Genomic DNA, 26,770 nt, shown 5'->3' on the forward strand with positions numbered 1-26,770 from the left:
CAGAGCGGGGGGTAGTAACCACTGGCACATAGTATCCATTCTCCACTCTTCCTGTCTGCACGACAGGACTAGACTGCCACTGGTTCTCCAGCCCAGGGCTTACCCCCTCAGGTTGCACCGGGGTCAGAGGTGGGCTCTCCCACACTCTGCACCCCCTTCCAGAGTCCTGCTCCCTACCAACTGGGGCGGTACCTCTGGAAGAAGAACCGGCCAGGACACTGCTTACAGACGTCCGACCTTTCAGGTCAGGCGGATCCTGAACCTGGCCTTTCAACCTCGGGTCTAGAACCTTTGGAGGAATAACTGCCTGGCACTCCAGGACTTCTGGGGATTCACACACCATCCCTCTGAGGCTGACACATGACCCATGTGCCGTGTGACTGTCTGTCTGGCGCAGATCTCCCATCCCCTGTCCACCTGACAGTGCGTGAAGATCCCCCAAAACAGAAGTGGCGCCACCCGGGTCCCCCCCAAGAAGATCAAGCCCAACTGGCTAGTCCCTGGTCCACTGGTACATCCACTGGGAAACTCATCCCCCAATCACTCCTCACTTCGGACTTCTGTGCCCTCCCAACTGGAGTGACACTGCCGGACCCTGGAACCCCTGGAGCTCTAGTTACAGATGCTCCAGGTTCCCTAGACACTAGGAGATCCTCCTCAAGAGGACTAAAAGGACAGCCTAGGTCCCCAACCTGGTGTTCCCTCATGAAACCACCCAGGTTCTGAGGCAGGGCTTTGTGCGTCTGGGGACCCTCAGTCACCCACTTACTCCTGCTCCACTGAGCCAGGCAGTAAGCCCCTACACCCTCCTCGCTATCCTGGGACCTAGCTGGGCTACACTGAGCCTCTTCCACCACGCTGGGCTGGAAGATACCTGAACCACTACTTTTGGAATCACTCCCTAATGACTCTAGAGAACCTCTAGCCCTTTCCCAGCGGTCTGCTTCATCTGCAAGCTCACATGCCTCAGACAATCCACACCCCAACAGGTGTTGGCGCAACCCTGGTGAACAACAACTGAGCAGGTGCTCTTTGACAATCAGATCAAACAAGACGTCAAAATCATCTTTCGTGTGAACCTTTACCCAATCAAACAGTGTCCCACAACATTCATCCTCAAACTCTTCCCAAGACTGGTGAGACAGTTTCCTACTGCCCCTGAATTTCAACCTTAACTCTTCCTCTGGGGAAACAGGTACCATACTTTGGGAACTGGGAATGGGACTGCTCGCACTGGGTCTATATAGCTGCCACCACTGGACTCAACCCGCCCTGGGGAGTCCAGAAAATTAAAACTGCGCGCAGGGGATAGTCTACCCTCCAGAGGTAACTTCTCTCTGGTGAAGGCCCTCTCAGCCTCCTCTATCCTCTCCTGCGCTAAGACCCTCTGAGTCTCTAGCTGTTGCTTTCTAACGCCCAGCTGTGCCATAGCCTGGGCATGCTCTAACCTGAGCTTTTCTAAAGCCAGCTGGTGCTCCCTTTCTCTCCTTCTATCTTCCCACTCCTCTGGGGACAGGAAAAGGGATGAGGCACTGCCTCCTACACTGGACCCAGCAAGGGATTCCCTATCTATGGGGTCCTCACTATCTGCTGGCGTCCCTGTACTCTCATTTTCTTCCTCCTCTTCAGACTCTTCAAGGCTCCCCTCAGACCCACCACCCACATGGTGTGAGACCCCGGCCCTCTCCTCACTGTGCTCACGCTCCAGTCATCCTTCTGCCATTGGATTAGGTTACTCCTAATTTGGGACTGGGTGTCTGACTCATTCACTGCAATGTCTCTTCTCAAAACTCTCTCAACTCATTCATACACAGACCCCAGACATTAAAATCAGACTCCATCTTGGCAGGATGCTCACAGACACATGCAACACAGGGGACTTAACTGTCAGAGCTGAAGCAAGAGTACAAAATGTACAAAGCATTCAGCGAGCTCCCTATCCCAGAGAACTCACACTCACTTGTCTAGTGCCACACACCATTCTTCCACACACAACACCCCCCCTCAGACTAGCAAGGCAGTTTCTACCACCCCTGATTTCTCAACCTGACCACACGTGACACAGGTACCAGACTCTGGGCGCAGGGCGGGGAACAAATGTACTGGACACTATTACGCTGCTACCACTGGATCCCACCCTCTGGTGAATCCAGAAATTTCAAACTGCACTTAGGGGATAGAAAACCACCCAGAGCTAGTGTCACCTAACTCACAGTGCACAAGAAACACATTTAGAAACAATAATCCCCAAAATGTGATTTATCTAAAAATGCAGAGTTTCTTAGTGCGGCCAGTTGCCACTGCGGTACAACGCAAACACAAATCCTTATCCTTCCGCTGCTGCCAATGTTAGAAATGGGATCCCTGGCTGGCCAGGGCTTGTGCCAAAGTCAGTCAGAGACCACCACTTCCACGTCAGGGCAAGGGAGTTACACGCCAAGATAACCCCTGCTCACCCCCTTGGTAACGTAGCACGAGCAGTAAGGCTAAACTTGGAGGCAATGTGAGTTAAGTGTTTGCGCACACACCCCCAGCAACAACACCCAAGGCCCACCACAAAGGAAACTCCACACAAGGTTATATATAGAAATAGCCTTTGTATTATACCAAAACACATTACATAAAAACACACACTTTACAATGTGCCAACAGGCACGGGCAGAATTTACAGGGGATATGTACAAGACAGGGCCACCTGGACCACTGTCAGGAATCAGCACTTTTAGAACTAGCACTTGGAATATCACTTAGAACATAGCATAGAAAATCACTGTAGCACAACATAGCACACAACCAGTGTTAGACCTGTCAGCCCTTTGGGTGGTCCCTCCTATTTATTTATTTTTTCTCCTTTTTGCCTCCTATATTTTCTTTCATTTCTGTGTCCACTATATTTTAATTGGTGTTGTCCCTAGGGTTCTGGGTGCCTCCTTTCCCCTACGACATCTTGAGGCACAGGTGCTTCTTTAAAATGGAATGATAGGGAGACACAAAATGGAGGCTTGTAACTGCCACATTTTTTACCTCAGGATCCTGAGCCATAGGACTATATGGGAAAGCTCTAGAACCTTCCAGCTGGTTCTGGTAGCCTGAGCCCAGACTATAAAAGGCCAGAACCAGGGCGGCCATTTTAGAGTGACCAGAGAGAGTTCCTGGGGAACCTGGTGAGGAGTGAGGCAGTAGTGTAGGGAGGAAGGCGCACTAATAGAGGTTAGATCGTCCAATGGGCCGGCTGCTCTACTTTGAGGACGCCACCCCCTAATATTGACTGAGCCCTACCACTGTTTTCCGCCATTAGCTCACAAAACACTTGGAGTGCTCCTGAGAAAAGCGTCATTGAGCCCCATGTGAGGAGTGGTTGATCGTTGACCTGGGAACACATCAGGGAAGCATCTGATTTTGGAAGAGACTGACCGGCTTTACCCCCCCCCCCCTTTTTCGTGACCCTCCTTGGACCGCTTCTACAGAAAGTGTGGGTCCTGGTAAAATCACCGCCACTACCCCCTCTTGGGCTCTCTGTGCCCATCTGATTAAAAGGAAAACCTTACCTCGTGGCAGCTGGCCGCTGTAGCCTTATCACTGAGTGCCTGCCTTGTGTTCACGGGCCCCCGTTGAAAAGATCCAGCGGGAGAGGACCCGGTTCTGGTCAGCAGGGCAGCAGTTCGTGGGAAGTGGCAGCGCGGAGGCCGGAGAGTGGTGTCAGGCGAGCTCTGAAAGGAAGGGGCGGGAATCAGAGTAGGCCCGCCCCAATCAGCTCCCTTCCTCTCTGACGACTGTGGAGAGGGCGGGACGCAGAGCCAGCAGAGACACCGAGGGAGTCGTGGCGAAGTTCCAGCCCCGTCAGCTGCGAGGAGCCTGCAGCGTTAGGGCTGGAATCAGAGCAGAGCGGTGGACACGTGACTGGTGAAGGTAGCGCGGCCGAGCCCTCAGACCGGGAGGAGGCCGACAGAGCCCGGTAAGACTGTTGAAGTGCGGGGCCCCCAGAGCTGAGAGGGCCTCGTTTCTGCTTCTGAAAGTGTGGCGGGTGGGGAGAGATCGACTTACCCAGGTTATCGGCCCAAATTAGACCATCAGGCAGTACCGGAGGCCCGGAGTGAGGCGGGCGGGGGTAGTAGGAAGGGAAGTGGGAATTCTACGGAACCCTCTGCTGGGCCTGGGGAAATTATTAGACTTCCTGGCATATAGTGGACAAGTGGAGAACAGGGGGATTAAAGAAACCGCATAACTTCACTGGAACTGGCAGGAAAGAGAGCTTGAACACTCTAGGGAGCCATAAACCATAGGAACTCTGTTGTTTCAGTGGAAGTGTGCCGGTGTTGGCGAGATAACAAGACAGAGGCAGAGGAAACCACGAGTCTGACAGGTTACCCTGCCTGGTTTAATTCCTGAACTGTGAGACCATCTGCACACTAGTAATTACACCTCAAGAGGAGCAAATGTAAATCTGAATTGATATTTACAACTGAAATGTAATACTGAAGCCAATCTGTCTTCCTTTCCAAGATAATCTCGAGCTAGATTACTCAGTTTGCCTTATGTAGAAATTTTCCCTTCTGATCCAGGATGATGTATTAGGACTTTAAAAGCTGAAGGGATCTAGCCTACTAAAAGAAATGTTTTGACTGAGCAAGATTGCCAGGGAACCAACATTTTATGAAACTAGGAAAGTTTACAAAAGCGAGTAACTTCAATGCACTGTTATAAATGTAAATGTGATACTGTCTTTGCAACTAAGAGAAATTTAAGAAACTAACCGAAACAGAATATGAAGATTTTCTACTTTTCTAAACACGGTGTGGTGTTTCATTTTTGGTGGATGGGCATTGGGTTACTGTGATAGGTGCGATGCAAGTATAAAACAATTGCCGTGGAGTAGGTCTTCCCACTTTGTGCCAGACTACCCTATGTGGACTGGTAACCCCAGTTCCAACAACCAGTAACTACTGGTACCAGGTAAGTACCACCAACGCAACCCTAACCACCTTAGGAGAATATTGCGCAGGGAACCAGGACCTCACTAGCAACACCTGTACTAGGAGAAAAACAACCACCTAAGTCACCATACATTAAGGGGTATAAGCATAGGAACATTTAACACATGAGGCATAAACATACATTCAGCGGTGTAAGGACAAGGCACATGACGCATCAAAACACATTCAGAGGTGCAGGGAAGGAAAACACATGATGCCTAAAAACATTCAGCGGTGTAAGAACAAGGCACATGACGCATAAAAACACATTCAGAGGTGCAGGAAAACACAATTGTGCCAAACTCACATACGTCACCACCTGTGACAGTCCCTAGGCCAACTGGCCTCTCTAGGGCTAGGACGCCCTGTGTCCCAAAGTCAGGGGGCCTAAACGTGGCAGCTGCCCACGAAGTGCTGTGCAGCTGTGTAGACAATGATGGGCCAACGCTGGAGCCTCGCAGGCTCTGGCCAAAGCACTCGTGTCCCCCAAGAGCCTTGCTGGGCCCTAAATAAACAGAATGGCACTCATGAGCCTCTTCCAGGGCCCTGGAACAAATGTGGGCTGGGAGCCCCGGGGCTTTGCAACATAGAATGCCCCTTAGCCTTTCTGGGCTCTAAACAAATAAATGCTGCCTTTAGTGGGGTCCCCCCTCTGGGGACTCGGGAAGAAACAACTGCCCCCGCAATCGTGGGAGCGGCCCGCTGCCAACCGGAGCCGCTCCGCTCAACACAGGACTGCCTCCTTTCGACTCGGGGGATTTGGGGGACGGGAACTGCTCTTGCTCTGCAGAGCTCGTCAAGGCATAGGCTAAATACTGCCCCTAGCAGAGGGGTGACCCGGGGAACGCCCGCACTCACCAGCTACCTGGGGAGGCGGCGTCTCCTCGCGGCGGCGGCTCTCCTCAGCTGGGCTTCTCCAGGCTGCGGCGGTCTCTTCCCTCGTGGACACGGGGCTCTCCTCCTCAAACGGAAGCCCTGCAAGCCTACTCCCGGCTGCACTTCCGTCCTGCAGGGCCCAACCAAGGTCAGGCGGCCCGCATCACTTCCTGCTCCTCTCCCGATGACGCGGCGGGAGGCTTGGCTGGCTGGGCCAATCCCAGCGCGGCCTCCGGGTGATGCTGGCGGCTTCCTCGATCACCAGCGGCACTTCGGGCAAATGCCGGGTGGGCACCGGCTTGTTAAAAATAAACAATAAATCGAGGTGGGCCCTCGATCTGATCAGCAATCCGGGGCAAATGCCGGGTGGGCACCGGCTTGGACAATTAAAGCGCCCCCAAGCGCTATGGCAGAGGCAAGCGCCCCTAAGCGCTAGGGGGGTCAGGAGGATCAAGAGAAAGCGCTCCCCAGCGCGAGTGGATAAATAAAACGCTTCCAGGCGCTTCTGGGCCCACAAGTCCAGAAAGAAAGTCCTCCTAGCAGAGCAAGGCAGGGGGGGGCAAGGCTGGGCCCAGAGCCAGCTCACTGGGCCTCCAGGCAGGGAGGCAGTCACCAGTGGCAGTCATCCTGGCGCCCAGCAACAGTAGCCCCCCTCAGCAAAAGGATCCTGGAAGAGAACAAATTGTAAGGGGACACAGCCCCTTCTTATACTGTAAATTCCTTTGTCTGTGGGTAGGGTGGGGGAAGAACCAGTTGCAGCTGGTCTGGGAGCACTCTTGATGTGCTCAGCCCCTCACTCTATTCACTGGCAGGGTTAGGGTCGTTAGACGCACCACAGGGGGGGGAGCCAGCATTGTGTGGGGAAAGCCCAGCCCTATTCAGGACCCAGGTGCACTCCTCCCCAGCCATCAGCATGCTAATCTCCACTCTCACCACCGGGCAGACCCATCATAACTCATGGAGCCTTGCATCCCAGCCAACTTCAGCCAATCACACGCCAGCACCTTTACAGCACACGCACAGCCATGTCTAGAAGTGGCACTTCCACGCTAGACACATACACGCCGCATACATCATTTCGCAGCATTCAATCACACGAGTCCTCACATACCAGACTCAAGCCTGTACACCCCACGCATCAGGAACTACCAGGGACACATACATTCCCCATGCATTCCTATGGGAGGGCAGGCCTATCTCACATGCACTCAGAGTGCGCACGCACTTTCCACTGGGACACAGTGAAAGTGCGCAGAAATCAAAAATCACCATCACCAGGTCACCATTAAAAGCAAAAAGTTTAGGGGTGAACCTGCCAGAAGGGCCACGTCCAACATCATTCCTTAAATGTTCCGGAGGTTATCAGGCACACAGTGAGACATCCACTGGAGATAATTGTTTTTTGGAATTGAGCTAGCACAGGTGGGCTATTATTTGATACTAGATACATACTGGAGTGTAAAATTTTGAATACTCACAACCTTATTTCTTTCCATGCAGATGGACACTCGCTCACCACTACACCTCTTAGCCTCATTCCTACATTATAGAAGGGACCATTAAGGTAATCCATAAGATAAATCACAAGTATAGTCCATAGAGTGCTTATATTACCTTCTTACCTATTGTACCTATTTTTCAGCTTTCTTTATTTATGATGAAAAGGCCTGTGGAGTTTGTTTTGCGTCGAGGGATCTCTTCCCTACCTTTCCTTGTTGTGTTTCCCTTCTTCCCCTGGATTACCATTGTAGATTGGCAATAGTCATTCCCTATAGGTGATTGGGAGAAGTTGTGAATCTCTCTTAGGTTCCGTGGAGCTTCTGCAGAAACTAAGCTGAGAACCTGACAGGGTGTTGCCGTAGTCCAGGCGGCTAGTAACGAGTGCTTGAGTGATAGTGCGTCTGGTGCTGATTGTGAGACATTTGAAGATCTCTCAGAGCGTGCAAAGAATGAAGTAGCAAGTGGAGGAGACTGTGTTGATGTGGTTTCTTTTGGTGAGTTTGGCCAGGATGATGTATAGGTTCTGGGCATGGTCTGTAGCAGTGGATGAGGGTCCTAGTTCAGCAAAACACCAAGAGTCGGTGTTCCCGAAGATCAGTTCTTCTGTTTTGTTTGTATTCAGCTTGAGGCAGTTGTTTTGCATTCTGTTGGCGACGCTTGTTCAAACTAGCTTATGAAACTATAACCTACAGTTCATTGAGATATTAAGGGTTCGTGGAACCCCGGGCAACACATATTTGGGGCTCCCTATTAGGAATACATTTGAATTTATGACCACTTTTAGGCTCAATTGAAGTCCCTGTGATGCCAAAAAAAGATTGAATCATGTTAAACCTTCAGAACCCGGGGCCGTCAAAAGCATCTAAAAGCCCAAGCAGGCTACAGTCCACCAGCCAAGTACTATCAAAAGAAGCTTGCACAAACATTGATAAAGTTATTTCTTTTTGAGTTTGGGTCTAGATCTTTTACTTGCAAAAACATTTTATGTGGATATCCGGACAGCGTGTTATTCCTATTTCAGGGAAACCTGCTACGTGTAGTGGATTAGTCCATAATATTACAATAAAAAGACATATGCATATAACACTTGAAATTGTAGCTTAAGTTGCAAAAAATATGTTACCGTAAATATAGCTCTTTCACCATTGCATTCCTGCTACAGCAAAGAAAAATAAAAGCACTGCTCTGAGGATTTTCACAGTCCCATCTAATAACTTTCTCTTTTTTTCTCATCCCGTGCCTTGTCCATCTCAACTTCTATATATGTGTGAAACTCTCCAGCTAGGCAGTTACCTGTGACCCTCCTGAGTAAGAGAATGGGACTGGCCAGGATACAGGAGATGCACTGAGACTTAAAGAGAACAGTAGAGCGAGAGACATGTGAGGGTTGAGGCTGGGCAGACCAAGTGTGTACAAGAGATTGTGAGGGTTGAGGCTGGGCATACCAAGCATGCACAAGAGAATGTGAGGGTTGAGGCTGGGCAGACCAAGCGTGCACAATAGAATGTGAGGGTTGAGGCTGGGCAGACCAAGCGTGCACAAGAGAATATGAGGGTTGAGGCTGGGCAGACCACACATGCACAGTAAGGAGCAGAGATATATTATTTTTAGTGCAACTCAGTGCAGCAGTTAGGTGCAGCGCTGTGATGTGCGAGGGGGAGGAAGCAGCGCTGAGCCATATTTATGAAATACAGCACGCTGCTGCTCACTGCCCCGGCACAAGTAGACAGTCTACCTAGTGCCACACAAAACCTTTACACCATAGGCCAGAGGTGTGTGTGCTGTCTAGTATAGGATTAGTACTGTTGCTAGGAGTTTATTCCTGGTTGTTGAATTGAAGACATCCTTCCTGTGGCTGAGATTCTTTCTCCTCAATAAATCTGCTTCAAGCCTTCACTGCTTCCTTGATTCTTACACTTGGCGACAGAGGATGGGATTGGATGGAAGAATCTCAACACTACACCTGGATTAATCGCTTTCTAATGAAGAAAGAACTTTGAAACTCGTTTTGAGTACAAGCGTGTTAAAGGCACTGTCATTTTTAATTTTCTGGGATTTTTTCCTGACATTTCTGGATGAAGCTCTCTTTCTAACAGCCTTGAGATAAACTATACAGACTAAAACATGATCCGGACTTCTGACAACAATTTTTTAAAATGTATTTAAATGAATTCAAACTGAGCACGCAACGTTATCTACAAGGGATCCTGGGAAAGTTACTCTCTCTGGTAACTTATTGGCCCTGTAATCATCGCTTTGTATACGGGTGTTTTAAGGAAATTAATGTGTGACTTTTCATCGTGTCAGTCCATTATTTCGCCGAAAAATAGAGCATGTAACGTGAACTGTAGCAGCAGCTTTATTAGGTGAAACGTGGCACTTTTAAAGGAAAAGGTCTTCAAATATCATGAATTTATTAATCTCAATGTAGAAGTACGGAGAGTGCATTTTTCAAACTAACCGCGGTCGAGCATTTGCCTCGCGGATAAGGCAGAGCACTCTCCACCGTTCGACTGAGATTCCATGACAGGGAGCATCCTCCCCTACAACAGGACAAGCGACATCTTCAAACATCACAAGGAAGCATTGGATTTTGGTATTACGCCGCGTTAAGCGCCATCACGTTTTGACGCTAGCGTGGCGGTCATTTTAGGTGTGGGGATATTTTTCTTTTACGCTGATTCTTCGTGTCAACTATTTGACAGTTTATCAGGTAATGCAAAGACAGGATTGTTGTTTTTGGGAAGCGTTTCTCCTGCGTGTCACTACAGTGACACGCACACTGGACAGGCTCGTTTTTATTATAAAAGGTACGTTGGAAACAATTTGGTGACATTATCATCGCATGTCACAACAGTGATACGCACATTGGTGAAAAACATTTTCCACGTTTTTATTGCGTGTTACAGTGACACGCACACTTGAAAGAACAATTTTGGGGGCCTTTTCATCGCGTGTTACAACAATGACACGCACACTGGAGGCTGCAAATTTTTATTTGTGTATGATAGTAATACGTACGCTTTTTCTATATTCTATTCAACAAGTGAAACTTAATTTAGCTATAGTGAGATGTTATTGAAGATATGCCTCTTGTAAGTCTTTGTTTTCTGTACTTAGATTTATAACATATCTGCATAAATCTCAATTATTGATTGCTTATGTATGTTTCTGCTTAGGTTAGGTGTATTTTCATTTACCTAAAGAGGAGTGTGTACATTTGAGTTTTGCGTTTTAATACCATTCCCAACAAGATGCAAAACGTAAAAGCTCCTCCATTTTTTCTGTCTTCTCCTGGAGATTCCCCATCAAGTGGCAGAAATGGAGAAAGGTTTTTGAAAGATACGCAAGAGTTTGTGGATCTTCATTGAGTGCGGAAAGGAAGACAGCGTTGTTGTTACATTGTTTGGGCTCTTGAAGGCCAGGAAGTTTTTGATCATCTTCCTGACCTTGATGACCATAATTTAAATGAATATGAAATCTGTATTGCAAATCTGGATCAGCATTACCTTCCAAAGGTTAGTACCATATTGGAGAGGTACCATTTTGGTCGGAGAACGCAATTAGAAGAACAGAGTATTGAGAATTACATATCTTCCCAGAGAAAACTAGCATCGACATGTAAGTTTGGGATGTCCATAGATGAAAGGATAAGAGATCAATTTATGCTGGGGTGCAATATTGAACATGTTAGAGAGGAATTGTGGCAGAAAGACGAACCCTCCCTAGATGATGTTATTACGATTGGAAAAAGAATAGAACACTCTATAAAATGCGTAGAAGTCATTAAGAAGAATGGTGAAAACAAAGAGAAAAGTTCTGTACATGCTATAAAAAAATGTGCAAAAAGACAATACTAGTCCAAAAGAGGTTAATAGTGAGGTTCCATCTAACAAAAGTTATTCCAGTGGGAAGCCACAAGGCAAATTTTACTTTCCACAAGTAAGGTGTTTTCGTTGTGGGAAAATGGGTCACTTTGCCAATGACAGGTTGTGTCCGGGTTGGAAGGCGACTTGTAATAAATGTAAAAGAAAGGGGCATTTTTCAGTCGTTTGCGAAGGAAAAAACTACAAGGGAAAGGTTAATGAGATATTTTAAGATTTTGATGAGATGTGGAAATTCTGATGAGGTTGATTGTGGACAGATTTTGGTACAGGCCATACACAGTCCTGCAGGTAGAAACTGCCCCACTGATAAAATTTTGGTTGATGGGAAACCCACAAAGGTACTCTTCGACTCTGGTGCAAAAATCACAATTTTTGCAAAAGATTTTTATCTTAAAGAATTGAGAAATAAAACCCTGATATCCGACCATTTGCATATGGTGGGGAACCAATTAAACTTGTTGGTTACTTCTGGGGCCTTATAGACTATAAGGGTAGATTAACCAGTACAAAAATGTACATATCTTAGAAGGGCGATAGCATACTAAGTTGGTTTGATCAAAGGGATCTAGGGGTAATGTTAGATCCAAACTCATCTCCGCCTATTATATTGAAGGAACCTTTTATATCTAAGTCCAAAACCATCTCTGCTGTTGACCAAGACTTGAACAAAAAGTTTGGGGACTTATTAAAGGAGAAATTCCCAAAGGTTTTTTTCTGAGAAATTGGGTTGTTTAAGAAATTATATACATCACATTTGTTTGAAGAATGATGCTAAACCTGTTTGCTGTAAGGTTCGCAACGTTCCTGTGGCCGTTCGAGAACAGGTCAAGGATGAATTTGAACGTCTTGCCAAAGATGGTATTATTGAAGAGGTTGAGGCGACTCAATGGCTTGCTCCGATTGTAGCCGCCAAGAAATCGGATGGGTCCCTCGGCCAATGTGTGGATCTTAGAGAATTGAATAAGAATGTGGTGGTTGATAGCTACCCTTTGCCTAAAATTGCTGACATGTTGATGTTATTGAAAGGGGCTAAAATTTTTAGCATGATTGATTTAAAATATGCATACCACCAGATGAGATTAGATGAGGAGTCTAAAACTTTGACGCCCTTCGTTACTCCATTTGGGACTCTCCATTTTGTAAGACTCCCATTTGGGTTGGTTTCAGCCCCTTTTGTTTTTCAAAGAGCTTTAGAGAAGGTGTTGAAGGGGCTGAACGAAGTCAGGTTTTATCAAGATGATATCTTAATCTTTGTATGTGATGATATGGAGCATGATGCGCGACTTTTTGATGTTTTGAATGAATTGAGTGAATTTGGTTTGACAGTTAAAATTGAGAAATGTAAGTTTAAAAGAGGATCAATAGATTATTTGGATCACACCGTTTCAGAAGGAGGAATTTTACCAAAAGAAAGTTTGGTTGCTGCCATACTAAAGATGACTTCTCCCACCAACAAGGAAAAATTAATGAGTTTTTTAGGTATGGCTGAATATTATAGTAAATTTATAGACAGTTTTGCGTCTTTGTGTGTTAATATGAGAGCCTTACTGAGGAAAGGGTACGAGTTTGTCTGGGATAACAAATGCGTAGATAAATTTCGTCTTCTTAAAGAAAGGTTTAATTGTGCACCGAAATGGAGTAGTTTTGACCCAGAAATAAAATCTATTATAATAACCGATGCCAGCCTTAAAGGGTTAGGGGCTGTACTTGTACAGAATATACATGGTAAAGAAGAGTTCATTTTATTTTTATCCAGGAGTTTAAGAGGTGCTGAGATAAGGTATTCAGTTGTAGAAAGAGAAGCCCTTGCTTATCAGCCCTTATTGATCCATAAGAAAGCTAAAGAATCTGTTGTGGGGAAGCGCATTTGAAATAAGGACTAATCACAAACCGCTGTGTGAAATCTTGAAAAATAAAGGAATTGAAGCAGTTTCAAGCAGAATCACTAGGTGAGTTGTAGGTTTGCAAGATTACAATTTTGAGGTGAAGTATTTGCCATGTATTGAAAGTTGCAGAAGCTTTGTCATGTCTCGTACCCAAAATGCGTGTTCTCAAGAGGAGGATGTTGAAGATGATGAAGAGATGGTATGTGCCATAGAAGAGAATGTGATTGACAAAGATAAATGGATAAGGGCACTACAAGACGATTCTGACTTGATAGAGATTTTGAGTCTTATTAATACAGGTTGGAAAGTTAAACCCAAGAAATTTTGGCATGTTAAGGATCAACTTTCAGAACATGACGGTTTACTTGTTAGAGGCACAAGATTAGTTCCACAATGTTCAATTAGATATGAACTTATTTCTCTGGCACACATGGGTCATCTAGGAATTTCAAAAACGAAAGAGGCATTGAGGATGCATTACTGGTGGCCAAACATGGATATGCAGGTTGAGCGGAGGGTAAGAGATTGCATGGATTGTGCTTTAAGTGAAGGAGTGGCAAAACCCAAGGTTCAGCCAATGATTATAGGAGATCGTCTGGATGGACCTTGGAAAGAAGTAGGTTTAGACATTCTTGGGCCAATATTCTCGTCTGGAACTGAAAGGTATGTTTTTGTGTTTGTTGATTTTTTTCAAGATGGCCGGTGATTGCCATCACTCGAGGTATAGAAACTATACATGTGGTAATGTTCTTAGAAAAATTATTTGCCAGAGAAGGAATTCCTAAAACTCTTCTCACGGATAATGGGGGTTCAATTAGTTTTAAGAAAAATATGGAAGCATTTTTGGCTAGTCATGGTGTAAAACATAAGAATTCTTCATTGTACCACCCAGAAACCAATAGCATGGTTGAGAGGTTCAACCAGGTTCTCAAAGAGACAATAAGGATGGCTAAGTCTTCAGGTTTGGATTGGCGTACTGAAATCTTTAAAAAAGTTACGGTAATAGGCTCTCTCCACATGCCATCACCAATCGTACACCATTTGAACTTCTCAGGGGAAGGTGTGCAAATACCTTTGTGCCACCACCTTGGGTCAATGAAATGCAACCTAATTTGTTTTCTGACTATGAGAATTGCAATTGTAAACTAGCTGAATCAGATAAAATTTAGTCCAGGAAAAGAGTTTATGACTTAAAAAAGAATATTAAAAAAACTTCTGTTAAAGTAGGTGATTGGGTTCTCATAAAGAATCCATGTAAAAACAACAACGTTTATCTACAACGTTTCTCAAACCTATTAAAGTCATCAAGATTTTCAATAATGCTATCAAGACTGCAGACCATCGCATTTGGAATTTGAATAGGGTGGTGGTGGTTAGGAATGCTTTGTTTCTACTCCACCTCAAAATACTCAAAAAATTGTACTGTTGTTCCACAAAATGTTTGGAAAGGTACTGTTGCTCCACAAAATATTCGGAAATCTTCAAGAGTCTCTCATGCACCTGCTTACTTAAAAGACTTTGTGAAATAGTTTTTTTGTGTATTTTATCTCCTTTTGTTCAACTTTATTTTGTAAAGAAGGATGGTGTGTGGCATCTTGGTTCCTGTTGCTAGGAGTCTTGGAATGTTATGTAATGATGTCAAGAATGTTATGTTTAAAGTTGAGGCAGTTTATTCCTGGTTGGTGAACTGAAGACATCCTTCCTGTGGGTGAGATTCTTTCTCCTCAATAAATCTACTTCAAGACTTCACTGCTTCCTTGATTCTTACAAGTGCAAAATCCTATACATTGAGTAATCCTTCTACACTCCACAGGTTCTGTTTGTGCTGTGAAGTGCAGGGCAGGTTGTGTTTGTGCTGTAAAGTGCTGCACAGGTTGTGTTTGAACTGTGAAGTGCAGTGCACATGCAATGTGTGGAGTGTTTGAAGAAGTGACAACGATTCTCCGTTTTATCAACTACTTCAATGGCTTTTTTAACATAAAATTACATACCCTCAGTACTCTCACAATGCGATATTTAAGCCTTGTACATTTTCCATATTTCAGCGTGTCGCTAATATATGAAGTATCGCTCTTGTGAATTCTCAAAGAAGCCCATGTTCTGGTGTGAACATGGGCTTCTATGAGAATTCTATACGGCGTATTATCAAGACCATTATCAACTCTTTAGCGGCAGTTTTATGCTGCTAAAGTGGCAATTATGTTAACGCTGTGCTTGATAACAGGCCCCCCTTTTCTTAACTGAAACATGGTTGTCAGAGGAATCTACTCCAGTTCTCCAGAAGCCATACACGAAGATGACCAAAAGAGAACAAGCTCAGAGAATGGAGGTGAGATATCAGCAATTATTCACCAGTGGATCCACACATCTCTTTTACAAATTACTCAAACTGAAGGTGTAGATCTGCTTCCCTTCCTCAATTTTGGAATTTGATGACTTCAACTCAGACTCTAAAGATAATGAATTTGCTGAGTTAATGACGTTGAATTTACACCAACACATTACATGCTCAGGTCACATAAAACAAAATCCCTTAGATCTGATCTGGCTGTATAATTTGAAACGACCCAATATAATCGTCCTTCCTTGCATATGGTCCAATCATTATTTGATCAATTTTTGTATTCCAGTAGATTTTTCTAACTTCATCCACAAGCAGGAAATTAAAACCATATGCAAATGGTGAAAACACCTCCCCCTCTTACCATCAATTGAAGACATTCTCTACGCACCAGACCGATGCCCTGGTACAAGCCACGGTTAAAGGAGTTGAAACCTGCATTGCGTCGACACTGGCGGGAAAGGGATGATGAAAAGAGTAAAATCAAATTTAAAGCGGAACTTGCAGAATATAAAGGCAAAACCGCACATGCAAAGCCCTTTTAATAGGCAAATAATAAAAAAAGTTTTTTGATATCCTGAATGATTTGTCGCCCCCAGATGAAATGAAAACTTCCCTGACTCCTATCGAGGCATTCTTTGACAATTTAAATAATTAACAAAAAAATATTTAAAGATAGTATAAACAATTACAGCAGCAGTACATCTAAAGTTGAGTCTGTAAAGAACTCTACTCTTCTTATCCTTTTTTGAAGAAATAAACAAGCTTCATGAATTTATGATCAAGCTAAAACTGACCCTTGCCCTCCAGCAGTAATAGAATCAATCAATCATTCATCATTTATAAGGTGCACTCTAAAGATATCTGGGCGCTGAGGGTGTTGCGTCTCCGTTGAAAAGCCAGGTCGCGAGCAATCCCCTGCAGAGCATTTTCTTCAATTCAGCTGCTCAAGCTGTTGCTCCAAGTGCATTTCAAAATGCTGTAGAGCTCAAGTCACTGAAAAACCAGGGAGAAGTCCCGGATATAACCAAGAATTATAGGCCAATACCTCTGCTCCCTTAACCTACAAAAACTATTGGTTAGAGAACTATCTTCAAGAGGTTCCAGGCTTTATAACTATACCTACTCTCAGTTGTTAATTTGTACGGGCAGAATGTCTGTCTCGCCACTCCAGTTTCAAAATATGATTCAATTTAATGATTACTTGATGCGGTCAAATCAGCTAAGACTGAATACTGCCAAAATTGAGATTGTAATTCTAAAGAATAAGACCAATCTCTGGAACCACCTTTGTTCTCCAACAAAAATGAGATTGTTACCGGAGCCTAACCCCACAGCTAAGAGCCTCTGAGTGATAATCAATAGCAATCTGAGCAAGATCCAGCTGCTGGAGCAGTAGGATCTAAATACAGATTTGTGCTGAAACTGCTTCGGAAACTAACCCCACTCCTCCCAAGAGACAAGACAAGAAAAGCAATAGTGGAGGCCGCAGTCCTATCTAGATCGCATTATGCCAACCGAGTATATGTAAGAATACCCATTATTACCATTCATAGCCTACAAGTAATTCACAGCGACGCATCTTGTTTACTACATCATCTTCTGAGGTGGGCAAGCGCCACACCTATATTGAAATAACAAACCCACTAAGACCCTCTGCCTCACCTCTAACGAGGCGAGAGGTCTAGCCCCTCACTTAATTGTGAACCAGGTGAAAATGCATACACCCGAACAAAACGAGAGATCCCCTCACTTGAATTTACTTTCTATTCCAAAATTACAGAAGATCAGATCAGTTGGACGCAGCTTTGGTACAAGCTCCTTCCATTCGGATCTCTCTCCCAGCGAAATCCATTTTGAATCTAACTTCAAGTGTTGTCCCAAAAATCTGACAACCCACCATCCTATTCATGCTCGATTCTTCCCTGGTCTGATTGGTTGTCTCCTCTTTTATGTATTTCTGATTTAGTTCCAAGAAACCCCAGGTTGAACATGCTCTCTATGGGCCCGATTCACAGAACTAACTTAAGACAAAATCCTAAACTTACTACTTTTGGAATTCACAGAAGTTAGGATTTTGTCTTAAGTTTGTCTTAGACAAACTTAAGACAAAATCCTAACTTCTGTGAATACCAAAACTAGTAAGTTTAGGATTTTGTCTTAAGTTAGTTCTGTGAATCGGGCCCTACACATGCAATGACATAACAAGCATTTTGTAGATCCGGTAGAGGTTTGATATGTTGGCGCGTGCTTCAGTCACTGAACCGAATATTGCAAAAGAGAGGTGTACAGTGCAAGTGAAAATGATAGCGCAGTCTTTTGTTCTAGGGTATTATAAACCTTTCATTGCTGCAAGGCTGTTCTAGTATTCAGTTTTTGTCATAAAAGTGTGCAATTTGAGCAGACCAAGGAACAGACATAGTGTTGGAACCGCATTTCATTTCAGTGCCTTTCATAATATATGTGCTACATTATGGATATTGTTAAATTTTAATGGTTGCATTTTTTTCTGGTGTTAGAACTTCGCAATTTCCTCTGATCACACTGGGGTTGGTGAGACAGGAAAGAGTATTTTGACCTAGTTGTCATGTGTTGTCTTTTCTCTTTTCCTTTCCTCTGCAGACACTTGAGAGTTGAAAATCAGAGTACCAGAATGGGTAGAAGACGGGCTCCAGGAAAGAAAGTGGAAGTGCAGTGTTCACGTGAATCCATAAGAGCCACAGTCCCATCTTTACCTCTCCATGACGTCTCAACTTCAAGATCCCGAAATGATGCTCAGAAGGACCAGGACCTGGAGCCGCTTTCAGAGAACCTGTCCCACATTATCCTTCTATCCATGCTGGAGGAGTTGGAAGCCAAACTGGATAACTTGCTGAATACTGTGGAGGGCGTACCTTCTAGAGTTGCTGGGATGATTAAGAAAATCTGGATAGAAAAGGATAAAGGTTACCTAGATAATGGTGGATTGGCTTTGGAGGTTGTCTGTCCGGTGAACATTAGAAATTGTGCTGTTAGCAGGTCTCCTGTGACACCTCAGCCTGATAGGCCAGGTGGACCGAGCTTATGTCTTCAGCCGGTGTTCTCTGATGGGCATGCACCAAAGCAGGAATGTACGCTCTCTTCTCCAACCAATGTTCAAGGATGTCCAGAGGAGCCAAACCTTTGTCTACAGCCAATGTTTCTACATCGATGTGACCCACAGCAGGACCAGTGCGTGCAACCTGGGTTTCCAGATGTACACGAGTCGAAGCGAGACCAGTGCATGCAACCTGGGTTTCCAGATGTACACGAGTCGCAGCAGGACGAGTACATGCATCCTGGGTTTCCAGATGTACACGAGTCGCAGCATGACCAGTGCATGCAACCTGGGTTTCCAGATGTACACGAGTCGCAGCAGGACGAGTACATGCATCCTCGGTTTCCAGATGTACACGAGTCGCAGCATGACCAGTGTATGCAACCTGAGTTTCCAGATGTACATGAGTCGAAGCGAGACCGGTGCATGCAACCTAGGTTTCCAGATGTACACAAGTCAAAGCGAGACCTGTGCATGCAAACTGGGTTTCCAGATGGAAATGGAGTACAGCAGTGTTGTACTGTATCCAGGTGCCCTCAGACCGATCCTTCAGGCAGATCACTGGAGGCAAAGCGGCGTCTTCACTCGGAATTTGTTGATGGGCAGACACCACAGCAAGACCACAGCATACAATCAGCGTTCCCAAAAAAGAGAGAACCAGATGGGCACCTGAAGCAAGAACCATCCCTATTGTCTACTAATAGCTGGGATCAGCAACAGAACCTCTGCCCACACCCACTATTTTCTTATGGACACAAACCACAGCAAAACCACTGTGTACAACCCGTGCTACCAGATGGGAATGGACAGGATGATCCCTTGGAGAAAGAATTGATGTGTTTTGATTTCCTAGATCCCCAGGAGACCCGCAGCCTACAACCTGTGTCACCTGATGGGATGTCATCATACGAACACATAAAGTTTGTGCTGTTATCCTTTGATGAGTTGGGGTCACAAGAAACCCAATGCCTACTGCAACACCTATGCTTGAAGCAGGAACTTCCTTATGCGCCGGATCCAAACGTGAACTACGAGCTAGAATCTATGCGCCCTGAAGCACAGGAACCAGATCAAAATGGCAATCTAGAACCGGCCTGTACTGATGCACACCGTTCAGATCAGAAGTACAAGCTAGAACCACTGCACACTGCGGCACAGGACCAAGAGCTAGAGTCAGTGCTTCCTGAAGCACAGGAACCAGATCAGAACTGCATGGTGGAACCACTGCACCCTGAGGAGAAGGATTCAAATCAGAACTACATGCTAGAACCAGCTTGTACTGATGCACAGGGCTCAGATCAGAACAACAAGCTACTGAACCCTGATTCAGAGGATCAACATCAGAACTGCAACACAGAACTGCTCTGTCCTGAGGAGTGGGGTCAGCCTGTGCCCCCATCATACCTAGAACTGGACACAAATTCTGCAGATGAAGACTCCATGAAGAGAAGAATTGCAAAATCACATTTATTGCCGTCCCAAGCCACCCCAGGTATGTGTTTCGCTATACATGGACACGCGGAGTGCACTAACACATGTAACCTCTTGAGAATACATATGGGCAGATTTTACAAAGTCTCCAAGGTGATCATTTGGGTTTGGGTGGAACTCCCTGAGCGATACTGACCCCCCGAGTACACTGGGTGCAGATGTGTCCCTGCACCCTTCTCTGCTTCCACACAGGACTGCATCCTTCCTGTGCAGAAACAGGCCTGGTTATGGGACTCTGCATGAGACAAGTAGGCCAGCATCTCTCGTTCTTCCTTGACCGTCCCTATTCAAGACTGAGGAACTGGAAATAGCGCTATTCATGGGAGGAATTACTGGCCAGAATCACACATAATAGTCTGAGGCAAGTGATGTGGTGTTCTTTGAGAATATCCGACGTCCACAGTCTAGAGAGGGAACTGTGTTTCCTGTTGCACAGTTACATTGGGTAAGACGCAGTCGTCTCCAGCTCCTGATATAAAAATCCTAGTCTGTATTCAGCCTCAACAGCAGGGCCGACCAGGGATGTTGTTGCCACTGCGGGCTTCTCCAGGAGTGCACACCTCCTCATGGTAGACAGATACACAAAGTGATTTGTTATTTGTCAATTGTGAGTTCACCCTCCCAACCTCTAGCTCAGTAAAGAGTTAATTGTTTTATGGGCAGACAAAAGTAGTCATGGTCTCCCTACAGCAGCATCCTACCTTTAGCAAACTCTTTAATTATGAAAATGTCATTGCATCATCACATGTAACATGCTGAGTTAGGGTTTGCACACCCATAGTGCGAGTAACGGATTGTGGTTCTAACCATAACTTACAAATTTCAGGAGTTTGTTCGGGTTTTAGTCTTAACCATATATACACTTTACCCTTGTTTTTAAGTGAATTTCTGATTTTTTTTGAAGACCCATTAAGGTGTTTTAACAAAGCCATCTACAACGTCACTTTAACCAAAATTAGTGAAAATATATCATGGATGAAGTAACCCCTGCCGCACCTTCTAAGGATATTGCAAGTCAATAAGGTGTTCCCTAACCATATAGAGGAACGAGGAAGGCAGAGTTCCTTTATAAGGTTATGGAACTCTGAGGTGACTTACAATAATCTTATTATATGCACCAGGTGGTACTTTATCACGTATAATACATGGTCACACCATCACCGTTCCCACAAACCTTGGTGCTTAACTCCTAAATATGCAGCAGCTAACATATTTTCAAACATGAAGAATGAACATAAAACCTCTTGTGCAAAAGTAAACATTAAAAAACTGTTAGATATTTGCTGCAAAAAGATATTAGAAACAGTTCAATAAAAGTCCATCTAAAAAAGCTGCAGCAGCTCGGAACGTGTAGAAACATGCAGGAAGATTCCACCCTTCCTTTATCTAAGGAAACTAATAAACATATTCCCTCTGCTTCTCATAGTAAGCTCGTAACATACAGCAGAAGTAATAAAAGCAAAGTTACTCCAGTATTGGAACTTTCATAGATTCACATGCTTGAATCATTCCCCGTCGTCGAGACGGGAGTCTCTGGTATATAAAAAAGCAGTGCTTAGTAGTATAGCAAACTGAAAAGAGGCCTAGGCCCATTACCCTTTTGCAACCCATAGCCTCTGTTATGTAAAAAAGGCCCAAACTTTTCCCTGAACCAATCAGAGCTCCTCACCCTCTAGAACACTCCTGAGAGAACCTTCTGCTCCTCAGATTTTTCTACCCCACGTTGTGCTAGGGAGTCTCCTTTGAGCTCTGCTCAAACTCTTTACTACTACAGTATTTTGGTTTAGATTTGAGGTTTTTACATCAACCATGTTTGAGAAGGAGAAAAAAGGACTATTTAGAGCTTGTTCCACCTGCTCCAAGAAGAGACTTCATACAGCTGACCCTCACAAGGACTGCATCTACCGTCTCTATCTGACCATCAGGCAGCAGATTGTAAGGTATGTCGTACCTTTTCGAATAAGACCTTGAGAGATCGTGAGGGAAGGCTGCTGATCTGGCTTCAGAAGGTCAAAGCCAGGAAGGAAATCCTCTCAAGTGAGAGTGAGGAGGAATCTGTGGCGTCTAAGAGATCTCAGAAGAGAAGTAGATCTCCTCAGACACATTCCTCAGGGGAAAGACCTGAGGAGGCCCCAAAAAAGACCACTCCAGGGTCTTCAGGGCGCAGTCTCTCAAAATCCCCTTCAGTCTCATCTAAGAGGATGAAGGGTTCTGCTGGTGAGGTGAAAGGAGCAAAATCCACCTCAGATCCACCACAGTCACTTTAGAAGATCAAGATTACTATCAAACGGTCTTCTTCTACTCCTTCTGAGGAGAAGGGTGCTGCTTCAGCTCTGTCGACGGGACCGTCGACAAAAAAGGGACCATCGCCGATGACAAAAACAACTCCGTCGTCGACAAAAAAGGATAATGTTAAGGCTGGTGAGAAAACAGCGTCGACGATTTCACCGTCGCCGGCGATATCGGCGACGGTTTCACCGGCGACGAGGACGTCGGCGACCATGTCAACGACGGCATCGACGACGGTGGCGCCGACGATGACAGCGTCGACGAGGACTGTGTCGACGAAGGCAGTGTCGACGGCAGCGTCGACGAGGACGACGACGTCCACGAGGGCAGCATCGACGGTAACTACAACATCGACGGTGGCGTCGACGACGATGACTTGGTCGACGATGGGAATCTCGTCGACGGGCTCGTCGATGAGGGAAAAAACACCAGAAAAAAGGTTGGTGCCTTGGAAAAAACCTATAACACCGGAGGTTACATCTCCAAGTAAGGTCTCCCCATTGCTGCCGTCTCACCTGCTGGAGGAAGAAGATTCGGAAGAAGATGAGGAGTATGGAATTGCCAGTAGCCCTTTGCAATTACAGGTTAAGTACCAAGAAGACGATTCTGAGGAGGAATATGGGGGTTATCAAGAACAACCCCAGGAACAGCACCGATATCGCCAACAGCAGCGAGAGGAGATGACAAGTGTGCCATCCTCTTTGTTGAAGGATCTCCAGGGAATGTTGGAGGATTATAGGAAGAGATGCCTAGCGACTCCAGTCGCTCAACAAGCCCTAGAGGCTACTCCACGTCCACGATCGGTTCCAGGGACGCCGGTTCGTAGGAGGGAGATTGTGCCGGAACCTACTGTTAGGTCCACCGCCAACGACACACCACGATACCACGGATTACGAACATGAAGATGGTGAGATTGCGGACACAATTTGTATTTGTATTTGTGAGTATTTATTAAGCGCAGCCTATCGCTCCGGAAGGAGCATCTTGGCGCTGAGAGATTGTGTGTGGATGGGATTGGATGATGGACACAAGTGCAGAATGGCATGATTATATTGCCCCATCACCTTCAACTCCTCCGCAGAGACCAGTAGATTCTCTACCGGAGGACATCAGTGGATTTCATAATTTGATGTAAAGAGCCACAAAGAGATTTGCACTGACCATGACAGAAGAGAATACGGAATGTATTCTATATGACTTCAAAGACTCATATCGGAAATCCGTAGGATCCCTGCCTATAGTGTCTCACATTTGGAAGGAAGGATTAAAGGTCATGGAGACGCCAGCGACGGTAACACCGGTTCTGGCCAGACTGGATAAAAAGTATAAGGCACCGGTTGATGCTCCATCTTGCCTTTTGGGTCATCCCAAACCGGATTCTGTTATCACTCAGGCGGCACAACAGAAATCAAGGAACCCATCTGCTCCGATTGCAGCACCTCCAGACAAAGAGGTTGGATAACGCGGGAAAACGGTTTTCATTAATGTCGGCTCTGCTTGTGAGAGCCACTAATGCCCTCGCTATCTTGGGAAGATATGACAGGCAGATGTGGTGTGACCTGTCTCCATACGTTAATCTGGTGCCGGATCCAGAGAAGCAGAAGGCGAAGAAAATTCTCATGGAAGGAGAGAGTACTTCGGCTGAAGTCATAGACTGCGCTATGGATATAGCGACCACGGCATTTAGATCCTTGGGAGGAGCTGCGGTCCTGCGCAGGCAAGGATGGCTGCAAGCAACAGCATTTAGGCCGGAGGTGCAAAACAACATTTTAGACTTCCCTTTCAATGGAGAAGAATTATTTGGGAAACATATTGATGATACTCTGGAGAGTATCAAGAAGGATACTGATACGGCAAAGGCTCCTCGTATAGAGGAGGATACCAACAGGGGATATTCTTCTTCTTATCAGTCCTCATCGCAGCCTTACCGTCAGCAATACAGCCAGCGTCAATCAGGAGGATATACAAAATCAACTCCAAGAGGACGGGGTGGCCGGGGAAAGGACAACACCCGTCGACAATGACAACCTCCATCTTCCGGCTCTGTCAGATGCTCCCCTGGGTGGAAAAATTGCTCACTATCTTCACAATTGGCGGAAAATAACAACGGACCAATGGGTCCTCAAATTAGTTCAATTCGGTCACACCCTAGAATTTCTTCAAGCGCCCCCTTGTACGCCACCGATGCACCAGAGAGCCAACCATCTGTATCAACTCCGGCAGGAGATTCGGACAATGCTCCGAAAGGGAGCAATAGAACCGGTACCAATATCCCAGGAAAACAAGGGGTTTTACGCCCGGTTTTTTCTCATCAAGAAAAACAAGCTCCAGTGGCGCCCCATTCTGGATCTCAGATCCTTAAACACCTACCTCAAGAAACAATCTTTCAGGATGGTATCTCTGCAGGACATTCTTCCGTTATTAAACCCAGGAGATCATATGACCACATTGGACCTACAAGACGCGTATTTCCACGTACCGATACATCCTGCACACAGACAGTACCTTCTGTTCTGGGTAGCCGGAAGACATTACCAATTCGGGGTACTGCCATTCGGCTTGAAGTCAGCGCCAAGAGTTTTCACGAAATGCCTGGCTCCAGTGGCGCCTGTGTTGAGGAAGCAAAAACATCAAATATTTCCTTACCTCGACGACTGGTTAATCAAAGCACCATCAAAGGTACAGGCCAGAGCGTCGACGCGGGCCTGCATAGACTTATTCGCTGATCTAGGATTGACTCTTCACGAGGGAAAGTCAAACCTCCAGCCAACAAAAGTGATCACATATCTGGGGGCAATATTGGACACAGAAGGCAACAAAGCGTTTCCCTCCGAGGAGAGACAACTGAGGATTGTGTCCCTCTTCCAAGACTTGGTAAAAAGAAAGTCTCTTTCAGTCCACAGGTACAAATCCTTGCTGGGCACGATGTCCTCTTGTATTCCCCTGGTACCTTGCTGCAGTATAAGGATGAGACCATGGCAGGAACAGATCGATCTACAATGGCGTCAGGCGGAGGGATCCTTCGACGATACAATAATTCGAAGTTCCTACAGGCAGCAAAGTGGTGGACACAAAAAGTAAATGTGTCTCAAGGACTGACGTTTCTGGCAAGAGCGGCTCCGCTAGTGGTAACGGCGGATGCGTCATTAGAAGGATGGGGAGCTTTCCTTCAGGACCTTCAAGTCAGCGGTCGGTGGAAGTCACAGGAGCAGCAATTACAGATAAATCTGCTGGAGCTCAGAGCGATCCGCTTGGCATTACTGGCTTTTCTGCCAAGAATAAAAGGTTCGCCGGTGTTGGTAAGAACCGACAACACCACAGCGATGCATTATGGGAACAAGCAAGGGGGAACGAGATCTCTCTCCCTGTCTCAGGAAGCCCAGGAGATATGGGAATGGGCTCTTCAGCAAGGAATATCATTGGCAGCAGAACACCTCCCGGGAGATCAAAATGTCAAGGCGGATACTCTCAGCAGGCTAAAATCGTCCTGCCACGAATGGGAGGAGCTAGACCAGGGGACCCTGGACAGCGTCTTTCGAAGATGGGGAACACCGATAGTGGACCTCTTCGCTACAAGGGAAAACAGAAAATGCCAGTACTTCGCAAGCTCGATTTACAAAAGGGGGTGGTGATGAACAGAGTGTCTGAATTGAGCAGACCACTCTCACCCAGTCCAAAGATCAGGGCTTGATCCATCACCGTTATTTATCTCACTGCCCCATCCCAGCTCAGAACCTGGCTATATGCAAATCAGTCTGTCCCTGGCCCAGTGCATCATGGGAACAGGGCAGACTAAACTACCAAGCCAATTCTTTACCAGAAAGGAGACAAGCTACCGGGGACCGCAAGCTGGCTTCCCCAGAAGGGATCTTGGGGGAATGCGTTTTCCATGGCATGGTCCGGCATCTTTGCCTACGGTTTTCCTCCAATTCCTCTTCTCCCCGTGTGCTGGTGAAGATCAAGAAACAGCCGTGCAGGCTGATCCTAGTAGCCCCGTGGTGGCCCAGACAACACTGGTTCACGGAACTGCTGCTGCTGTCGGAGGAACGTCCAATTCAGTTGCGCCTAATTCCATCGCTTCTGACAATGTCCAAGGGGCAGGTGCTCCACCCGGATCCGAAATCCTTGCGATTAGCAGCCTTTCTCCTGAACACTGTGAGTTTAGCCATCTGAACATCTCACACGAATGTAGGGAGATCCTGTCCAAGGCCAGAGCGCAGAGTACCAACAAAACCTACAGGATGAAATGGAAGAGGTTTTGTCTGTGGTGTAAGAGACATGATGTTCATCCTCTTACTGCTGCACCTCATCAAATTATACCTTTCATTCTGCTGTTAGCAAAGTCAGGATTAGCACACGCCTCCATCAAGATGCATTTGGCTGCGTTATCCCGCTACAGAAGGTCGTCGTCAGGCCCATCTTTATGGTCCTCAAGGATTATCAAACAATTT

The 26,770-nt window shown here is 45.9% G+C and overlaps 1 protein-coding gene across 1 annotated transcript in view; it reads left to right on the forward strand.

Moving 5' to 3' along the window:
- The window catches only part of LOC147659500 (uncharacterized), a 290,663-nt gene that overhangs the window by 209,100 nt on the left and 54,793 nt on the right, over nt 1–26,770 (forward strand). Inside the window, 3 exon segments of the mRNA XM_086951694.1 lie at nt 12,001–12,715; nt 13,293–13,785; nt 18,086–20,031. Of these exon segments, the coding sequence (XP_086807820.1) occupies nt 12,001–12,715; nt 13,293–13,785; nt 18,086–20,031 (3,154 nt within the window).

This window comes from Lissotriton vulgaris, unplaced genomic scaffold (assembly GCF_964263255.1).
Source record: "Lissotriton vulgaris unplaced genomic scaffold, aLisVul1.2 SCAFFOLD_1022, whole genome shotgun sequence".
In the NCBI taxonomy this organism is placed as follows: domain Eukaryota; kingdom Metazoa; phylum Chordata; class Amphibia; order Caudata; family Salamandridae; genus Lissotriton; species Lissotriton vulgaris.